Below are 22323 nucleotides of genomic sequence, written 5' to 3' on the forward strand. Positions count from 1 at the left end.
GAAATGTGCAAATGCCCCCAAAAGGAAGTGTGGGAGGTTGGGTACAGGGGGTGCGAGGAGAGGTAGAGGTAGGCCAAAGAAGCATTGGAAGAGGTGATTAGATTACATGGCGCAACTTCAGCTTACCAAGGAAAATACGAAGATGTGGAGGTCGTGAATTAGGGTAGAAGATTAGAGTAGGTAGTGCAGCTTTTTCTTGATTTTCAACGATATTACGCTTAGTGGCAGTCCATAGCAATGTGTCAATCATAGTATTAGTGTAATTCGTGTAGTTTTTAGCTTTTTGTTATCTGTTACCATCTGTTATTTATGGTGTTCCGGTGATCACACTATTTTGTGGATGTTACTTTTCCTTTCCTGAATGTTCTACACTCCTTCTCTATTAGTTGGCATGCTGTCTTCACTACTGTTTTCATTTTTCATTACTTTGATTTGCTACACTTAAGATGAGGGCCCTTTGAAAATAGTTGCTCTACTTCCATGAGGTAGGGGTAAGATCTATGTACACTCTACCCTCCCCAAACCCTACTTGTGGAATTTCACGAGGTATGTTGTCATTTAGAGTTTGGAGAACAACTTTGCCCATGTGATTTTTCCATATTGATTCCAAGCCTAGATAAAAGAAGGAAGTAGTAATAGGTTGATGATCACATAAAAAACGAGTTTATAACACAAACCCATTTTGCAAGTTTGTTATTATGGGAAGTTCCTAAAAAGAATCGGACCAATGACATATACAATACTTGAATTCTTAATATAGATGCTACATAGTTAGTTCTCATCCATAGTTACGGTAGGTTGAGCCCTTTTTTCAAAGGAATTAATTGTTACTATTTCAAGGTCTATTCATTCACCCACCTTGATAATTTTTTTCTTGTTCGCTAATAAGTCGACTAAATTAAACTCATGTTTCAATAGTCAATTCAATCTCCCAATTGAATCGAGGACAAACACCTACAAAAAGATTGCTTGAATTCAAGGAGGTCCCTTTGATTGTCTTTTCTAAGTGACAAGAAGAGGGGGAAAAAGTGGGTCAGAAGAAACTGTCATTTTGGACTTGCCCAATCAAAGTCCCGAGATGTTTATCAAGTAAATTCAATATAACAGACACCTGTTGGCATTCAAGACTTCTCCTTTCATGGTCAATCCAAAACATAATTAGGTACTTCTTGATCGTAAATATTGTCATTTATTATTCAAGAATTCTTGTTTAGGTGGTTGGTAGGAGCAAAGGGTCTAACAAAGAGTGAAATGCATACAGATCGGAAAGAACACCATTGGTGAATCACGGTAACTGGTCCCAAACATTGTGGGTAGGCCAACTTTGTCCCTAAAATATAAACTTGAGCACTTCTGATCTTTTTTTACTTTAATAATAAATTTTGTTTGTTGAAAGAGTCGTTATGAGAGAATTCATGTAGATGGAAAGTCACAAGCAATACATATGCTCATATCTAAAGACACACTAGCAAGAGTCAAAGCTAATTGTGTCGGCTCTTTTGTATTGGAAAGTTATGTGTCATATTGTGGTCAGATGAATGTATGTTTTCTCAACCAAAACAGTATGGGTGTGGTGTTTGCGTCAGAGTATGAATGCGTGCCTCTAAGAGCTTTCTTCTTGGATGCAATGAATAAACTCTGAAATTAGAGGGGAACTGGGCACCAATTGTCATTATGGTAAGCTCTTGCATGTCTCTATTGTTGCGGTATGGAGAAAAAGAGTGAGGGAATGTGAAATATATGTCATTTTTTGGGGATGAGTGAATGTGTGTGTATTTGGCTAGTCTGCTCTCCCGGTTGTGATAAGAATGAGAGGGTTGTTTGTGTATCGTAAAGCTCTTTCTACTTTATTATATACATATATTCTCGTTATGTTGTATTGTATGTGTTGTTCTCTATTACTGGATTTATAGAAGATCAAGAAGGAATGTAAAGATGACTAAAAATACGAGTTAGGTGTAAGATTTTATAGGGTGAGGTAGAAGAGGTCCATGGTGTAGTATGTGCAGGAAGAATTGTGTGACACTTTGTTCTACAACGATGAAAAAAAGGTGGGGTGTTTTTTATAGGTAAAAGAAACAAGAGTTTATTTGGCTCTTTTCTCAAGGAGTAGAGTTGAGGTTATAAAAGTGATTCTACATGAGTTTTAAAAAACATAATTTGACATTTTACTAAACAAGACTAAACATACTTAGTTTTCGAAAACTTGAATGACTAAATATGTTCCGTTGTGATATTTCGAGGAAAATGGACTTACCCAAACTTAAGAGACATTGTGTAAGAAACTCATAAATTAGCCACAATGTGATTACCCTTTAATTATTTTATAGTCTAGTTAGCATACATCTGTATGTAGGGAAAGGCATGTTGGTACCTAATTATAATAGTAAATTACATGTATGTTGCTCGGGCTCTTCAAAAATGTCAACCGGGTGTGTTGGATCCTCCAAAAATAGTGTTTTTTTAAGGATCCAACACGAATGTGGCAACATTTTTGAAGAGGCCGAGCAACTTAATTACGCTACCTACTATTTTTTTTTCTTATTTTTTGTGACAAGGAGAACTCGTAGTCGCTACCCTTTGGGTGCACACAAGGTAAAACCTCCGCTCCTATGCAATAGCTCGCAAACCACACAGGAGAGGTAACTCACACTAGGCAAGCCCGATGCAACGAGCTCGACCCAAAAGGCAATTACTCTACCGACTATATTTACATCTATTATAGAATATTCACAAGGACTCTTACACACTGATTCTAGAGAAACACTAATATGTCTTGAAAGAAAATATTTAGTATTCTAATGAAGTTATCCCAAATAGAAGATGTTTGAAGACTCTGCAAGCTCTACCAAAAGGTTAAAGTCTTAATTGTATATTTTGTTTTGCTTATGGTGTAGGATGGAACATGTATATGAGGCTGAAATAGTTCTACAATCATAAGACTCTTAACAAGATTAGACAGGGCACAGTTTTGTTGAGTGTTCTTTTGCTAATGGTACATCCTGATAGCATATCCTTTGCGCTGATCTAATTTATAAAATTACTTTACCTTCTCGAATATATTAGTCCAAATAGAGAACACTTGAAATAGAGGATCTTTTCATGGATATAGAAGATTCATATACTACGGCTTTGAGGCATAGTAATTATTTGATTGTAGTGCTAGGAAATTATTGATCTTCCACGTGATGTAATTTATGTACAAATACTGACTTTTCAATGTCAAATGTAGGCAACAAATATGAGGTGACTAGTGTGCAACTGTTTTGAACCATAAATTTCCATTCTACAATTGCGCACAAGTCTTTTCTATAAGCTGCCTAAGCCAGTCACAATATGTTTCAAGCTGTTCAAGCCAAGTTTCTGTGCAGGTAGTTCTGGTTCTAGTTCAGCACAGTATCAAGTATGATTTGATTTTTCCATTTATAACGAAACTTCACCTACTTATTTTGTTCTAGCTGAAGTATGCAGATGGGGCCTCCTGGTTTTTCATACAGTACTATGGCCAACGTCATGGAATATAGTAGTGGAACACAGAACCTCAGGATATGCTGTTGAGAGCAGATACACAGATAAAAGGTTTTGAGGTCTTGAATACTTTATACCTTCACCAGGAGAAGTCAACAAACTATTCATTAATATAGTGTCATATCCCACAAGTCTGTTTATAAGAAGCTGCTGCCACCTGGATAAGAAAAAAGAAGTTTTCCATTAAAATATGAAGTTTTACCTAAATAAGTTATCAGAACTCAATTGTATTTAAATCTTCAAATGTGAACTGAATTCAATAAGAAAAACAATCTTTGACCAACCAAGTCGTAATCACAAATAAGAGGGCATAAGAAAGAAAAGGAAGTTTTTGGGTAAAGGAATCCTTGCAGTTGTAATTTGTTGATGAATGACTGGTGTTACAGCAAAAGTGTACTCATAGGAGTAAAAGATTTACTAATCAAGCAGGAAATTGAAAGAGAAAAAAGGGAAAGGAACATTATTTGCATTGTAAGACCGATCTGTCCCATGTTTTTCCACCACGTCTGTTCTAAGAGATAACAAAACAACATCAGTAAATGTAAAATGGGAGATAAAACGAGGGGGGGGGGAGATAAAACAAAGATGAGAGTTTTTTTTGTGTGTGATAAAGTTAAAGTTAAAACAGAGATGAGAGTTCTTCATCAATATCTGACATTTGCTGGGTAACCTGCAATCTCCCAGTAACCTTCGGCAAGAACTATCTCCGGCAAACTCCTCAGAGTAATAGAACCGGCCAGCGACTATTACTGAATAAGGAAAATACTGCTATGGTCTTCTTCTTCTTCTTTCCTTCATTTCCTTGGCAAGTAGTCCACCTGCTTTCTGTGTAAGGTTCCATGACACCGAATTCCACATTGGCTCATGTGGTCTATGTCGGTTAAGGCAAGATGTTCCCGAAAGCAAAATGACGTAATAAAGTGAACCCTAACTAAGATGACTTGAGGGGTTTGACTTAGTCTAGGTAGGGGTATGGGACTCTACCTATGCATTGCACTAGTTAGCCTTGAGGGAAGTCTTAGAAGGATGTTCTTATGTGCTTATATGTTTATAAATGTAAATGATATGTATATTTTGATCTTACATGTTAATGACACTATGTGATATTGGTTTCACCTATGAACATGTGGTTAATCTCTATTCCTAAAGTATGATGATGTATACGCTTAATAATAAAGTATATAAAGTTGGACATTTCTTATAGTTCTTGTGGGTTTTACTTGGTTGAGTGAGGTTATGGGACCTTACTTAGTCATTGCACTAGTGGACTTAATGGGGGTGTATGAGTGATGGTCTTGCTTAGGTTTTTATGTTATGAACTCTTATGCATGCTTGTTGATATTATAACTCGATGATAGAGTTGTCTTGATTATGTGCTCAATTATGTTGATATGTATGTTGACTTGACTAGACTTTGTATTGTTGGTCTTTTGATGTACATGTCTTGACTTAAGTAATATGTGCTTGTTGACTTGTATCGGTTCTCGAATGTGCATAAGGTATTTCCAAAGTGACTGCATGCTTTTGAATAAATGTCCCTCTTTGGCATGATTTATATGTTGTATGTACATATGATTCCATACTTAGTACTAGTGATGTGCTAAACCATTTCTCCATTTTTCCCCAACATTTTAGGTTCCGGTCATTGAAGGGTTTGTGACCACTTTGAAGGAAGGCTTGGATCATTTCTCTAAGTGTGGGTATGTCGTCATGTTCCGAGGAAGATGTCTTTCTATCACTCATCTCACTGATGTTGTTTCAAGACATTGTTGTAAGCCCTAAGTGGCACTTTTACATTTGTGTAAGGGTTATGTCCATATTGTTCTATTCTGTTTAGATGGTTTAATATGAGACATCCCTTTTGTTAGAATAGGAATAAGTATTTCTTACTTAGAATAGAAATTAGAATAGGATTAAGAATAGGAATTCTAGTTGGAAAAGGTTTTCAATGTAGTGTGTATAAATAGGGTCTTCATTAACAATTTAGATGTGCAATTCAATAATATTTTCTCCAATATTTCTCACATGGTATCAGAGCAATTGTGAGAAAACAAAATTAAAAAAAAATATTTTCCGGTAACCTAGTTGCTGTCCGGATAATGATTATTTTCCGTCACTGTTTTCATAAAATTGACACCACTACTAGCTGCGGAATTTCCCGGCGAGCAAAGCCCAGTCATCCCCACCGAAAACCAGTGCTACAGTGTCGTCACGCGCTGCCTATTCAATTGCCGGAATCAGGTTTCCGACTATTTTCAAGTTGTTTCCGACAAAAAAATTTCGAGGTTTGAATTTTCCGGCGATCAAATCTCAATAATCAAGATTTTTTTGTTGTTCCCAAGACAAATTTAGCATAATGTCTTTTGGATGTGATGTTTTTGGTTCTACGAATATAGGGATTAGAATTCTAGCCCTATAATCACTTCAGAACTTCAATTGGGAAGTTCAAACTATTTGTCTTGGGCTTCGTCAGTTGAATTGTGGTGCAAGGGTCAAGGTGTGCACGATTACATAACGAACAAGGTTACAAGACTTATGTGATAGATGTAAAGGCTATGACTAGTGAGGAAGATGCAAAAGTCAAAGCACATAAGGAGAAAGTAGATGTTCAATTATGTAGTCTCCTATGGCGTTCGACTGATTCCTAATTGATGCCCTTGTTTCGCCCATTCCAAACATGTTATACAGTTTGGGAAAAGGCGTGTGCTTTATACACTAATGACATCTCGATTCTATGATGTGATATCTCGATTGACCAACTTAAAGAAAAACGAATCTGATGTCTACTTACTTGGGACAGGTACAGGCAGTCATGGAGGAATTCGACATATTGATGTCAGTAACTACGGATTTGGAAAAACAACAAGAACATAGACAAACATTGTTTCTAGTTCTTACTCTTGCTGGACTTCCTCCTGATAATGATTCTGTGCGTGATCAGATTTTAGCTAGCCCTACAGTTCCTACAATCAATGAATTATTCTCTCGCCTCCTTCATCTTGCGGCACCTCCTAGTCACAAAGTCGTTTCATCACCCACTGTTGACTACTCTATTCTCGCATCTCAAACCTTTGAAAAGCGTACATATCAGTCTACGGAGAATCGGCGAGGGGGAGGTCGTTTTGGGAAACCTCGATCCAAGTGTAGTCATTATCATAAGTTTGGACACACTCGTGACATATGCCATATTTTGCATGGTTCACCATCCAATTATGATCCTCTTGTTCTAAAGGAATATAATGAGTTCCTTCGAAATCGCGCAAGTAAATAGTCATCTCCACGAGTAGCATATGGTGCTCAACCTAATCAACCATCCAATAATGCTCATATTGCTCAGATAGAATATGATGAGTTCCTTCAGTATCGTGCAAATGACAAACGTCTCCATAAGTAGTTTCGATTGCACAACCTGATGTGTCTGCCACGGGTAATTCTTTTGCTTGTGTGTCGCAATCTAGTACTGTTGGAACATGGGTCGTGGACTCTGGGGCTTCTGATCATATTTCTGGTAATAAATCACTTTTATTTGATATTGTTTATTCGCAATCTCTTCCACCTATTACTTTAGCCAATGGGATCTAGACAAAACCAAAAGGGGTTGGAAAAGCCAAACCCCTATCTTCTGTCACCCTAGACTTTGTTTTTTATGTTCCTGGTTCTCCTTTTAATCTAGCATCTGTTAGTCATTTGATGAAATCCTGACATTGTAGCATAACTTTTTTTGATGATTTTTTTCTCATACAGGACCGCAGTACAGGACAGATTATTGTAACACGACATGAATCACAAGGCCTTTACTATCTTACCTCTTCAAATTCCTTGACAGCATGCTCCGTTACAGATTCCCCAGATCTAATTCACAAACGGCTGGACATCCGAGTATCGTTGTTATTCACATGATCTTCATCGTTACGTTATGTCCGCTGATGTTACATTTTTTGAGTCTCAGCCTTACTATACATCTTTTGATCATACTGATGTCTCTATGGTCTTACCCATACCTCAAGTTTTACATGTGCCAACATTTGAGGGATCTACAGTTACGTCTACATCTCCAGTTGCAGTGCCACCACTACTAACTTATCATCGCCGTCCACGTCCAACACTAGTCCCAGATGATTATGTCATGGGCCAGATCCTGCTTCTATTGCGGACTGCCTCTACCTAGCCCGCCGCTTGCACTTCAAAAAGGTATACGATCTACTCGAAATACTAACCCGCATTATACCTTCTTAAGTTATCATCACCCCATTATGCCTTTGTGACTTCTTTATCCTCTGTTTCCATTTCTAAAACTACAGGTGAAGCACTTTCTCATTCTGGATGGAGGCAGGCTATGGTTGATGAGATGTCTACTTTACATAAGAGTGGTACTTGGGAGCTTGTCTCCCTTGTTACAGGTAAATCTACTATTGGTTGTCGTTGGGTTTATGCAGTCAAAATTGGTCCAGATGGTCAGGTTGATCGACTTAAGGCTCGCCTTGTCGCCAAAGGGTATGTATACTCAGATATTTGGGCTAGATTATAGTGACACTTTCGCTCCTGCGGCTAAAATAGCATTTGTTCGTCTTTTTCTATCTATGGTTGTCGTTCGTCATTGGCCTCTTTATCAGTTGCACATAAAGAATGCTTTTCTGCATAGTGATCTTGAGGAAGAAGTCTATATGGAGCAACCACCTGGTTTTGTTGCTCAGGGGGAGTCTAGTAGCCTTGTATGTCGATTGTGTAGGTCACTCTATGGTCTGAAACAGTCTCCTCGAGCTTGGTTTGGGAAGTTCAGCATAGTAATTATGGAGTTTGGCATGACTCGTAGTGGAGCTAATCACTCTGTATTTTATCGACATTCTGCACCAGGTCGATGTATATATTTGGTTGTTTATGTTGATGATATTGTTATCACCGATAATGATCAAGATGGTATCACCGATTTAAAGCAACATCTTTTTAAGCACTTTCAGACTAAAGACCTTGGCAGATTGAAGTATTTTTGGGGAATTGAGGTTGCTCAGTCTAGATCAGGCATTGTTATCTCTCAACGCAAGTATGCCTTAGACATTCTTGAGGAGACAGGAATGATGGGATGTAGACCTATTGACACTCCGATGAATCCGAATGTTAAACTTCTTCCGAGACAAGGGGAGCCACTTAGTAATCCTGAAAGGTATAGACGACTTGTTGGAAAGTTGAATTATCTCACATTGACTAGACCAGACATCTCTTTTCCCGTGAGTGTTGTAAGTCAGTTTATGACTTCCCCTTGTGATAGTCATTGGGAAGCAGTTGTTCGTATTCTTCGATATTTGTAACAAGCTAGGTGCATATGATTTGTATGCACCAACTTGAGGGGGAGTGTTAAAATAGGAATAAGTATTTCTTACTTAAAATATGAATTAGAATAGGAATAAAATTAGGAATTCTAGTTGGAAAAGGTTTTCAATGTTGTGTCTATAAATAGGGTCTTCATGTAACAATTTAGATGTCCAATTCAATAATATTTTCTCCAATATTTCTCACACCTTTTAAGACTATATTATGTATGTTGTCTATATGTGGCATAAAAGTAGAAGGCTATTTAATCTTCTTATACGAGGAGTCTATGTTTACTCTCTATGAATATATTATGTGTAAGCGAGAGGTCGAAGAAAACCTCATGAAGTAGATGTAGATCAAAAAGTTTTAATTTTAAGCACGTTTTTAACCTATGAATGTAATGACGGATGTTAAGAGGCTAGTCTTAGTCCTCTCCAAGGACAACGACGCCGGTTACGTCTAGGGGGTACTTCCCGGATGTGATAGATTGGCTCCGACAGCTTTAAGTCAGGGATCATTTGATCTTTTTCCCTATACGGTGGACACCTAAACTATGTCGTTTAACCCTTAAACTACGTTGTTTTGATCAGTTCTAGTCTAGTAACTTAATCAGACTTACATTAAGCGATTCATTCACAAAAAAATCTGAAATCTTAGAGCAAAAAGGGAGAAAGAGTCGACCAACCTCTCAATAACAAGCAAAAAGTTTCTTCAGTTCCAGCCTTGAAATCGAAAGATTTCTTTGTGAAATTTGTCACCAGGTATTTGGGGTTTCACTAATGGGTTCCTTTCACCCATTAGGTCCCTAGAATTCAGTCAAATTCTTGTTTCTCTATATCATGTTTAGACTTAGGGTTTCTAGAACTTCATATAATTGTTGTGATTTAGATACTAGAGTAATCCTAATCAAATTACTATGTTTTCATAACTACGTTGATTAATCCTTGCATGAAATTCAGAACCCTAGTTTTGTAGATTCGTTTAGTTCATCAATTACACTTTCTAGGCTAGTTTATGAAGATATATACATGCATCAATTTTCAAATGTTTCATTATCAATACTTAATGTTGCATTTTTAGTTAAAATGTTAGAATCTTAAGCTATCCAGTGTATTGAATAGTACACATTCTAGTTGGGAGTAGGCTTAATATTGAGTTGGACTAGGGTCAGTCACCCTCATAATCCTAGAACTACGTGCCCCTATAGGTTAAGTTCCCTCTGTGGGCATCAATTTTAGTGATCACGCTAGCCATGCCTTTATACCCTAGCAAGGCATATTGGGTATTCTCGATGAGGCGTATACATTGGACTCCACGTTTAGCTCACGTGGTTTTATGTCAGTTATTAGTAGATTAGTCAGATTCTAGTGCATTGACCAGGTTATCAATCACAATATAGTATTCAATTTCAGCAAGTTATGATTTGGTGATTGCATTTAGTTTAGTTCATAATTAGTATGTTCTAATATATTCAATATTCATGATGTTCATCTGATATCATTGCTCAATATGATTTGTTCAATTATTTATATTGTCCAGCTTTATCCTATCGTGCATGCTCAATACCTTTCAAATACTGACACATACTTAGCGCATCTTCTTGTGATGTAGGTTCAGGCCTACAGCATTCTGATCGCGTGTAGATCGGTTCCTAATCCATATACAGCATTATCAGTGGTGAGTTCTCATTCTTCAAGGACGATGGACATGTTTTCGTTATTTTTCTTCTTTCAGTTTCAGTTTTGCTAGAGTTAGCAGGGCATGTCCCAGCATCTCTAGTCAGTTAGATGTTTATTTAAGACATAGCTAAAATCAATTTTAGCTTTGAGTTTGATAATTCAATTGTTATTGAACTTACAATTTACATATTCACACAGTGTTGGGTATTCCTCATTTCACTTAATATGATGGTTTTAAGCTTCCGCACAATATTTCTTAATTCAGTTTATCTTTAAGTATACCTTTGATATGCAAATTCAGGGTTAGCTTGGGGTCACTCGTGATCCTAGGTCCCGTGTTACGTCAAGGGGGTAGCCTCGGGGCGTTGCATGGCTCTCAACCACTTCATTGAACATTGGGCCACACCCTTAGGTGCCATTAAGAATGTTTTTCTACATAGTGATCTTGAGGGAAAAGTCTATATGGAGAAACTACCTACTTATGTTGCTTAAGGGGAATTTAGAAGCCTTGTATGTCGACAATTTTGAATAGTAACCACGAGTTTAGTTTGGAAAGTTCGCATAGTACTTCAAGATTTTGGCATAACCCATTGTGGATTTGATCACTATGTTTTATCAACATTCTACACCGAATCTATATATTTATTTGGTGATTTATGTTGACAATAACATTACCACATGCAATAAACAAAATGGTATCACCAATTTGAAGCAACATCTCTTTCACCAATTCTGTACTAATGACCTCGGCAACATGAAGTATAATCTTGGTATTGAAGTTGCTCAATCCAAATAAAGTATGGCTTGGACATTCTTGAGGAGACAAAAATGATAGGTACCTATTGACACTCCTATGGATCCAAATGCTAACCCCTACAATAGTAGGGGAGCCACTTAGTGATCTTGGAAGGTATAGGTTGGAAAGTTCAATTATCCCAGAGTGGCTAGACCGGATATCTCTTTTACTGTGAGTGTGTTATAAGTAAGTGTATGACTTCCGCTGTGATTTTATTGGGATGCAGTTGTTTGAATTTTGTGACAGATAAAGTTAGATCCAAGTAAAGGCCTACTCTTGGAGGATCGAGGTCATGAGCATATCATTGAATATACAAACGTTCATTATACAGAGCACCCTCTGATAGACATTTTATATCCAAATATTGGGTTTTAGTAGGAAGTAATTTGGTGTTCTACAAAAGCAAGAAACAGAGTGTGGTTGCTTGAAGCATAATATCAAGCAATGGTTGTAGCAACTTGTGAGCTAGTTTGGATCAAACAATTGTTGAAGAATTAAAATTTGGAGAAATCAATCATATGGAATTTGTGTATGATAATCAACCAGGCTTTCATATCGCACCAAATTAAGTATTTCACGAAAAGGCTAAGCACATTGAGATTGATTGTCACCTTGTAAGAGAAAAGATACTCTTAGGAGATATTGTTACAAAATTTGTGAATTCAAGTGATGAACCTTCAAATATATTAATCGAGTTCTTCACTGGTTCTCATATCAATTACATCTGCAAAAAGCCTGGTACACAGAACTTATATGCACCCGCTTGAGAGGATTGTTTGAATAGGAATAGGAACAAGAAATCATATAGAATGCTACTTGGGAAAGGATTTGTAATATAGCATCTATAAATAGTATCTCAATTTAATAATATAGATACACAATTCAATAATATTTATATTTCTCACATGGGCTTATTAATAAACAGTGTTGACTGTTTAGAATGTGTAAATTAGTTTCTTAAGTAATCATTAGAACAGTTGAACTCTTTTTCAAATCTAATAAAGGGTTTGTTTATTATTTTTTAAAAAAATTAAGTTGGTGCACTTTACATGGGTACAAAAGAAAAATGTTGTACTTTATATTTATTAGATTAGTTTTGCTAAGTGGTGTCCTCCCCTAGGAGGGTGTTGTACAAATGCTACAGCCATCATAGGCATTGGCCTTATGTCCTTAAATTCATATTGAAGAGTAAGACGTGTATGAAGCATCCTGCGTTCACGCAGGATCCACGAAAGGAATAAAAAGTCATTTCATGAAAATTATAGAACACAAATTCATGTATTCAAGTGATATTTTTAGTGAAGGGGTATGAACTGACCTGTTACCAAAGCACGAATGTCGAGCAGAGATGCTTATGTTTATTGTGCGAATGTTATGGCGCAATCTAGCTTCCTCGGGCAGTAACAAGTACCCCTAAAAATAAATGGTAATACCCACGAATTTACAAAAAGACAAACTTTAGCTTTTCATCAACAACTGGAAAAGATGCATAAATTAAATACAGTAAGGACCACAAAGCAATAGTAGTACCTTCTCTTTGGTGTATAAATAATTAGGTTCAAATGCATTGCTTCTTGTCTCAAGCCACTGCACTACCAGGTCAAATAAAGATCATAACCATCACAAGATAATTCAACAAAACAACCAAAAACAGTTAAATAACTAAGGGGTCGTTTGGTAGAGTGTATAAGAATAATGTTAAATAGAGTGTATTAGTAATGCTAGCATTAGCAATGCATGTATTAGTTATGTTTGCATTAATTATACATATATTATTTTTATGCATCATTTGGTTTGATGCATAAAAAAATAGCATGCATTGCATAATAAATTTAATTTACAAAGATAACCTCCACTATTATGGTGGAAAGGATGTAAAAAAAGGTTTTAAGATGCAATTGGTCTTTAATCATGCTAATGCATGCATTAAAATCATATCTAGAAATCAATGGTATTAGCAATATACATCGTAATACACTATATAGTGTTATACATAGGTTGGAAAAGAGTACCAAACAAGGTACTAGTAATACACAAGGCTAATGCATGCATTATTTTTTCTAAGAAACTCTACCAAACGACCCCTAACTCGTGAATTTGATCCTTCAATAACTATAACAGCCTCAGTCAGCTCAAGTAACAAAAGTAATATTACAGGTATGCCTTTGACTTTTATAGAGATACATAAATATCAAGGAATCCAAAGCCATACATTAAGATTATAGGTGCTTGACGACAGATCTGACAGGCAATGGTCTTTAAAATGTAGGTCAGCCCATGAAAATAGTCCAATTCATATATTTCCTCTCCAAGTCTTCGCTAATTCTTCCCCCTCTACTTCAAACGAGTGTTTCTTTCCCCTTTTCCTACTCCTTTATATTGATGATGGGAGTTTTCCATTCCCATCATTGTATTAACACGAACAAAGCACGAGGAAATAGGGACACAAGTATAACAAGCAACAAAATATACCTAGTGTGATCAGGTACAAGTATATCAAGCTCCATATAAATTTGGTGGGTGGTTTAAGTCTTTTAGAGAGGGGGCTGGGAGGGGGGGTCACAAGCCTTTAGTTGCACCTACATTGCATCCAATGTACCTGAACATCAGATTGGCCAGCTTTATCTGATTCAAGCTGAATTTCGTTACTACATATAATGTTTAATTACTCTATACATCACTAACAAACCACTAGAACGAGAGCCAAAGGAAAAGAAGGGGGTTATAAGTGTAGAATCAGAAGATGAAAATTTATTTTCCGCTAAAAATGTATCAAAATAGACATATTAGAAACTCTAACATCTCAAAACATTTTAACCTAATAGATGTATGTCAAATTAAGGCCTACTTGAATGAAGTGCCTTCACACAAAATAAGTACCCAAGTCTGTCATATAGTGGCCTCTATATAGTTTGCAAAATAAGCATCTTGTACGTAAGTAGAAAACCAAGAATGATACCTACAATTCATCAAAACTACAAATGATAGAATGGAGGGTAGCAGAGCCGGATGATAATGGTTCAACTCTTAGAAACAAACAAATTAAACCAACCACGGCAAGAAGTTTAAAAAATTAATTTCCCAACAAAATTATGCGCAAAAGATTAGGTTGTTATGTTTTTTTGAAATATAAAAATAAATAAAAGTATCTTGCGATGTTTTCTTTAAGGAAAATCAAGCTAACTAATGTAAGAACATTGCACCAAAAGGGTGTGGCCTATTGGTCTATAAGGTGGTTGAGAACCCCAAGGTTTCAGGTTCGAAAATCAACAGAAACAAGAAAACACTCCCATCTGTCCAAGCCTTAATGGCAGAGTTACCTAGTACTTGTTGGTGGTGGGAGGTGACAGGTATCTCGTGGAATTAGTCAAGGTGCACGAAAGTTGATCCGAACAACACGGTTATCAAAAAAAATTAAGAACATTCTAAACAATATATTTACTACAAAAGCCTAAAACTCCTTGTAGAATTGAAAAATGTCATCATACATGATCCACAATCAGCTTTAGAGGTTGGTTGTTCATAAACCTCAAAGTTTTTTACTGGTCTAAGCCATGGTTACAGTGGCCCTTCAAAACTGGGAAGAAGTCGCGATTCAGGTAAAGAGCAGAAGTAGGTTGAGAATCATACTAGTCATCATATGATGGACAGTTTGGGAAGAGAGGAATGATAGGTGTTTTGAGAACGTAGAGAATAGTATAGAACAAATCAAGTTCATTGTATCTAGATTTTGTGTTTTTTGGTGTAACCAAATTTGGTCTAGTGATCCTGTATTTTTTATTCGATTCATTATAGACATAGGATCTGGATTTACTTGTGAATATGGCTATAGTAGTTAAATATAGTAGTTTAATGTTATTTTTAGGACGACAAAAATGCCCAACAACAGGAGGTGAATACAATGGTTCCATTGTACAAGAATAAGGGTGATATCCTAATCTATAACAATTACACGGGTATCAAATTGCTATTTCACATTATGAAGGTTTGGGAGAGAGCGGTGGATATGAAGGTGAGGAAAGTGGAGTCCATTTCTAAGAATCAATTTGGATTCATGCCAAGACGGTCAACTACTAACGCTATCCATCTTGTGCGGAGAGGGGTGCAGAAATATAAGTAAAGAAAGAGGAACCTACATATGGACTGACTTTGAAAAAGCATATGACAAATTCCCGAGGGATGTCCCCGAAGGTGCTTGGAGACTAGAGGTGCTCCTATGACTCATATTAGGATGATGAAGGACATGTAGATGGATCCACGATACAGGTTAGAATGGTGGCAGGAGACTCGGAGCACTTCCTAGTTGGGATGGGGTTGCACTAGGGATCAGTTCTTAGCCCTTTCCTATTTGCCTTGGTGTTGGATGAGTTGATGCAGTCGATTCATAAGGAAATTCCATGTGTACGTTATTCTCGGACGACATAATGATGATTGATGAGACACGGGATAAATTTCATGTTAGGTTGGAGGTTCGGATACAAACTACAAAGTCCAAAGGGTTCAGGTTGAGCAAGACCAAAACGGATATTTAGGGTGCAAATTCAGTGTTTCATTGGATGAAGCAAACGTAGAAGTGACGCTCGCCACATAGACTATTCGTAAGAGCTTGAGTCTATAATCCAAAGAAGTAGGGACATTGACAATGATGTCACACATCTTATTGGGTAGCATGAAATTAATGGAGACTTGCCTCGAAAGTCTGATAATAAAGTACCATCGACACATAATTAAGAACTCCATCCTGCGAGATGTAAAGATGGTTGAAATACTAAGAAGTATTTCCTTCTTTCTCAAATTTTACATGGTATCAAAGCAATTGCTACCTTTTAAAGTGAGTTTCCCTCCCTAGAAGAATTAGAGCTCTTTTTTTCTTAAAAAAAGGTCGAGTTTTCTCTCCTTTTTCCAATGCTTTTTCCAATCTTTACTTCTTTTGTCCAATCGATCATAACCACTATCTACATTCCATTTGATTGTGCACCACAAATACGAGCTAATAAAGAGACCAACAATTACTTAGAATGATATCGCGATTCTTGGTGGAAAAAATGATTTGTTGAGGCAGAAAAATAGATATCAAATTTCTACCTAGATATCTGAAAGTTCTAACTTGATGACTCCATCATCTATGATTCAGTTGCAAAAACTTTTGTATACGTATCTAATATCTTAACCAAATTCTTTAGGGTTAAAGAATTTCTTTCTAGTTGCTCTAGAACAATTAGGAGATTTTGTAGAAGAAATATGGGGTTTTGCTTTTTGGCGGTAACATGTGTGGTCCGCTCAGGGGTCAAATCAATACGTTCAAGAAGAAAAATGGAATATCAATCTGATCAAGATCTTTTTTCCTGATTTGCGGTCCTATATAATATAGCTTAATCAATACTATAGTAAAAAAGGATGCAATTGGATTTGAGTTGACATAGCTTCCTGGATTTAAAAAATGTCAAGGAAAGGTGTGCAAACCGAAGAAAGCCTTGTACAAAAAGAAGCTATCCCTTAGAGCTTGGTTTGATAGATCCTCCAATGTGTTGCTCTCTTTCAGTTACAACAAAGTAATGTTGATCACACCCTCTTCATAAGACATCAATAGGGTAAACACTCTTCTCATTATTTATGTTGATGACATAATAATGTCAGGAGATGACCCGATTGAAGTTGTCAACACAAAAAAAAAAGTCAACGATCGAGGGAAGTTATTTCTTAGGGATTGAGGTTGCTGGATCAAAAAGAGGAACTTTTATTAAAAAGCTTGCAAGCTTTTACTAATTTGGACTGCACTTCATCTTAAATGATAGAAGACCTTATCCGAGTATCATACACTCGGAAGAGAGAACCTAGTTACTTGAAGAAGTAAGAAGGGAAGTGTAGTTGCAAGATCAAGTAAGGAAGCAAAATATAGAGCTATGGCCTAAGGTGTTAATGAGCATCTTTCGCCACAAAAGTTACATGGAAGAATTGAGCTTGTCTGAAAAAGGAAAGTCTTGTGCAGCAACAACAAAGTTGTAATCAGTATAGCTCAGAATCCTGTTCAACATGACCGAAGGCAAACAAAACATATATTATTGATTGACACTTTATTTAAGAGAAAGCTACTAGTGGCTCCTTGAGTTTGCTTCATGTACCGTCAAACGAGCAGCTAGAAAATGTGTTTAAAAATGGCCTCAGCAAAAGGACTTTTCATACTTTGGTTTGCAAGTAGGGCATGTGCTACATCTTTGCTCCCACTTGACAACTTGAGAGGGAATGTTGATTGTGTTAACTAATTAGCATGATTTTAGGTGACTGTACTTTTCCATTTTCTAGAGTAATCATCATAGGATTAGAATATTTCATATTATTTGTAATTGATTGTCTTTCTTTGATTGATCAGGATTCACTTGAATAATACCTCTTCTTATGTAATATAAAGACATACTGAAATACAGAGAAGTCTTTTCTTCTTGCTCAATTCTACATAACATTCAAAAAATGAGCAGTTAAATACCAACTCAGTAACCTTTATCACCATCCAATATTGGGAAGAAACGGCATAAAAAGAAACTCATATTTTTTCTATACTAAGATTAGCTCATTGTGTAACTGCAGGTACTGACAGAATTAATCAAAGTTAGATAGATACCAGCATAAGAGTTTAGCTTGTCCAAATGAAGCGTCTTGAGCAACTTGGGAATGTCAATATGTAGATGTATACCAGCAATATCCTGCACATGGAACTTTAATCTGAGAACCACGTTAAAGCAGCAACAGAATGTGCTTAGCTCTTAAATTTACAAGGAAAAACTGAAAAGAAACGAAATATGCATTTGCTTATTGAATTTGACTGAAAAACTAACAGCTCGTAACCAAGTTGGATGCCACCTATATATAAGAGTGTACAGACAAGTAATGCATCATTTCTGTGGAAAAATATCAGGTATTTAATATCTAGCAACACAATGTCTCAAGCCCAACAGCCCAAGCACTACCATAAATATGATCAGCAGAGTAGACCCCAAGTTAGACGTTCTTATCAGTCAGTAACCATAGAGCTCAAATAAAACTTCCGCAAAACACAATTAGGTAATAGCTGTTCTAAACAATTTCATAAAAACAACATAGGGTAATCTTAGTAGCTCAGTTGGTTGGCTGGCTACCTGAACTCCCACCTTGTTGGTGAGGGTTCGATTCCCCACATTGTAATCCCCATCCATTACCCTTTCCCCTACCCTTAATTGTTTTGCTAAAAAAAAAACATAGGGCAAACATTGGCACTAGTCTGCAATTCAATCAATGACCTGCGATACTCCAGAACCCAAAATGTGCAGAAGAGAGCAACCGAAACTGAAAGATGTAACAAAGCAATCATAATTTTACAATGTGATTTGTAATTTACATCCAAACATTAAAATCTTTTATTCAAATGCGTATCTCATTAAAAACTCAACTTATGTTGCAGGTAAAAAAAACTGTGAATGACGATACAACATAACACCTGATCTCCCCAGTTCCTTAAGAATAACTAACAAATACAATAAACCTTCCATGTAGAATTTTAATAAATTGGGAAAAATGCAATAGCAATCACCTTCTTCTCTACATACTGTAATCCTTCCAAAAGATAAGCACAGAAATGCATAAAACTACAATGTTATAACACAATGAGAAACATCATTAAACATCTAGGTAGCAGAAGTAGGCAGGTATGTGATGTTCAGATTCATTTTCTTAATTAACTCCCTTCATAAGAGATAACTATACTTAGTCTACCAAGTACAAACTCAACAGTGCTTCCTCGTTAAAGGCGGGCAAAATATGTTTGGTGGTCGAAATAGAAGGTTCAATGGCAAAGAGTTGCATATGAAGCAATAAATACATGGGAAATCCACAAATAAAGCTAGTCTTCCTAAGTGTATTTCTAGTCTGTTAATTGGGAAATATCACAATCTAGGATTAAGACCACTCAATATGACCTAGGATCTTCATTACATCTAAAAGACTAATAAAAGATGACATAATTCGATGCAATAAAGGTGTAAATACTTCATAACAGTATTCACTTTGTTGTTCCTCAAATAAGGGAATCCCCAATATGCCAAAATAAAGTATCAAAGAAGATGCAAAGAATTCCTCCGAGCAAGTTTACACTTATCCAAACTTACCCATAATCCTCCAAGGACTCGCTTGGAAACTCTCCAAATGAAAGACAAGCGCCCATGCCATTTTTGGCCAATTCGAATTATAGCTGCTTTTAGTGATTCCTTCGGCGAGATGAAAAATCGTGCACGCAAAACTTCCTTACTGATTTTGGGGACCACACCATCACCCACTGACTCACTGTTCTTTGAACTTCCCAGTGAAGACTCAGAGGGCTCATTGTTTGAATATAATAGAGAGTTACCACTCTTAGCTCCATCACTTAACCAGTCCAACCATGGTTTTGTAGCAACAGTAACTGAACTATCTTCATTCGCATGTTTCAGGTTCTCATCAATAGGTTCTTCATTGGCAACATTTACAACATCATAGTTGGTTTGATTTTGTGACCACAAGCCAGCACTAGTTATCTGTAGGAGAAAACAGAGTCAGCTGAATCTTTCAATAACTGGCACATGTGAGTATTCACAAATTTACGAAAAAACCTTTACAACTAGCAGCTGCAATAGTGCAGTTGATATACGAAATCGCAGAATAATAGATTCATGAAAATGCTAAACGTTCTGCGAGAACTCATCCTTCAATATTAGTCAACTCAGTTTATCATCGATATTGACCTTGAACCAGGTCATTTTTCACTGTTCATATTTCTATCAATTTTTTTAGAACAATTTGTCAAACTTCTTTGTTTGAGAAGGTAAAATATATTATATAATATCAGTTGCACAATGGATGCGCACAGCATATTTACATTCCAAAAGAAAGCAAAATGATCTCCTTGCTCTTCTTACAGTTTGTTGAACTTTATTAGCATACAATTTCTTTTGCCAAGAAATAATGTGAATTAGTTCCAATTAGATAAAAATGCAAAATAAACAAACAACCAAAAAACATAGCTTCTTAAGATGTCATGTGAATCATTAACTGTACAAGATCTAACCTCTTTTATATATTTCTTCGGATAACAGTAGCATCTTGGCCAACAAGCACACCTCAACTAATCTACCAATACTTGTTACCCACCACCAACACATGTACTAGATAACGCCTTTATTTATGATTCTGGTCTGGGTCAGCTTTTGTGTATCCCGGGTAACTCTGTCTAAAATGTGGCACATATACATACATACATATATATATATATATATATGACATATACCCAAAAATCAAACCACATACCTAATCAATACTTCACGGTCTAAAATGTGGTCAAAGTACTCAAGATTAGTTGACCAACTCAGGTATGGATCCGATACTCATGTCATTTCAACGCAGGTGGGATGGAGATTTTGAAGAGTTAGCACAACATAGAAAGGACAACATAAGTCATACATTTAATAAGTTCTCACCATAACATGAAGAGGATTATTTGTGTTTAGCCCATTGTGATCTATTAATTTACATCACATTTCTAGATGTAGATACTTCCAATATGATCCAACATGTGGCTTACTTTGCTTGCTTCCAGGCTAAAAACTTTTCAACTAAAGTTGTTACTTCCCAAACACAAAATCTAAACACACAAAACAGTGAAGACTTTTTTTCTGCTTTAAATTTTCTTTCAACAACCCAAAACCTAAATGCATACAAAATTATTATTGAGAAAATAAAAAAGGTACAAGTTTTTCAGTATCAGCGGATGAGATCACTCACCTTGATTTGAATGAGTTGTGCATCTGAGATGTTCACTCTAGACAATTCACTTGAACAGCCAGGCTACACACAACAAATTATAGTCATTACTTAAAAAATTTGCATGTAAGGAAATGAAACACCCACCCCCAAACAACCCCACCATATCCAGAAAGAAGAGAAATCTACCTAAAGAAGCATTAAGAGAGTTGCAAAATTGATAGCTGAAGAACAACATTTTTATTCTAAAAAATTAAAAGGTAAATGATTTTATTAATTATGAAACAATCTGGCATAGAGAAATAGAAGTAAGATTCTAAACAATCAATACCCAATCTTGTTAAAAAAAACAAGGGTAGTCCTGAAATGTGCATAATTATTCTCCATTTCTTTGAAAGCTCTAATATTTAGTGCTTGTGGGTAATCAAGAAGACCTAACCGTAGATTGTTTCACTTAGTGTCAGTAACTGAATATGTATAGGAGGGAGCAGGTCAGGCATAAACATAGGTAATCCTATTTTTTCCCTGAAAGAAACAATTATTAAAAACTTAAGGAAAATTGTAATAATTTGATAAACCTGTTGAACGTAATTGGCGTGCATAACAACGAGTATACAGAAGAGGGTTACGGCCATGAAGAGATACAAATACTCGAGAGTAGCTCTGATCCTGGGCGTCAGCATCTGAGCAAATCGTTCTTGAACCCGTATAAACGTCTGCTCTGGATCCATCTAAACATGCATACAACTATGATTTGGGATTTTCAGTCTTCTCGTCAGCTCTTCACAATCAACCTTGTCATATCAATTGGCGAATTAAATTTTATGGGAACGAATACTCTTATTTGGAAACCATCGTATAAGTTAGAAGTTGTGATGCGATGCTCATAGATAGGGTAGGGGTTGCAAAATGGGTATTTAATTTTACATGTGTTGGGTATTCAACTCTTTTAAAATGGGATAACTGATTAGAATGGCAAATTAATAATATAAAATAAATATAATAGCTCTTTTTTTATTTATTTGTGTTTCATATCAAGGTGTTTGTGTTACACTGTATTCAAACTAGATCAAAAATCAGCTTTTCAAAAATATGTGCAGGTGCAATCGACGATCTCTATTGACGGACTATAGTCTGATCTACGGCTCGTACTACACATCCATCTTTTGAGACTGATACTCTCCCATGATGCAGCCCAGAAAAAATTGACTAAGTGTCGATCCAAGTACAGAGCTACGGTTCATA

The 22323-nt window shown here is 36.3% G+C and overlaps 1 protein-coding gene across 1 annotated transcript in view; it reads right to left on the bottom strand.

Moving 5' to 3' along the window:
• LOC101265533 (membralin-like protein At1g60995) overlaps positions 1 to 22016 on the bottom strand; it is a 39833-nt gene extending 17817 nt beyond the window's left edge. The window contains exons 1-7 of the mRNA XM_004237220.5: positions 21657 to 22016; positions 21100 to 21162; positions 19452 to 19856; positions 17933 to 18014; positions 12844 to 12905; positions 12632 to 12726; positions 3606 to 3685 (exon numbers count right to left, since the gene is read on the bottom strand). Coding sequence (XP_004237268.1) covers positions 3606 to 3685; positions 12632 to 12726; positions 12844 to 12905; positions 17933 to 18014; positions 19452 to 19856; positions 21100 to 21162; positions 21657 to 21809 — 940 coding nt within the window. The 5' untranslated portion in view covers positions 21810 to 22016. The remainder of the gene's footprint in view (positions 1 to 3605; positions 3686 to 12631; positions 12727 to 12843; positions 12906 to 17932; positions 18015 to 19451; positions 19857 to 21099; positions 21163 to 21656) is intronic.
• Between the last annotated feature and the right edge of the window lie 307 nt (positions 22017 to 22323).

The sequence above is a fragment of the Solanum lycopersicum genome, chromosome 4, assembly GCF_036512215.1.
Source record: "Solanum lycopersicum chromosome 4, SLM_r2.1".
NCBI classification, from domain to species: domain Eukaryota; kingdom Viridiplantae; phylum Streptophyta; class Magnoliopsida; order Solanales; family Solanaceae; genus Solanum; species Solanum lycopersicum.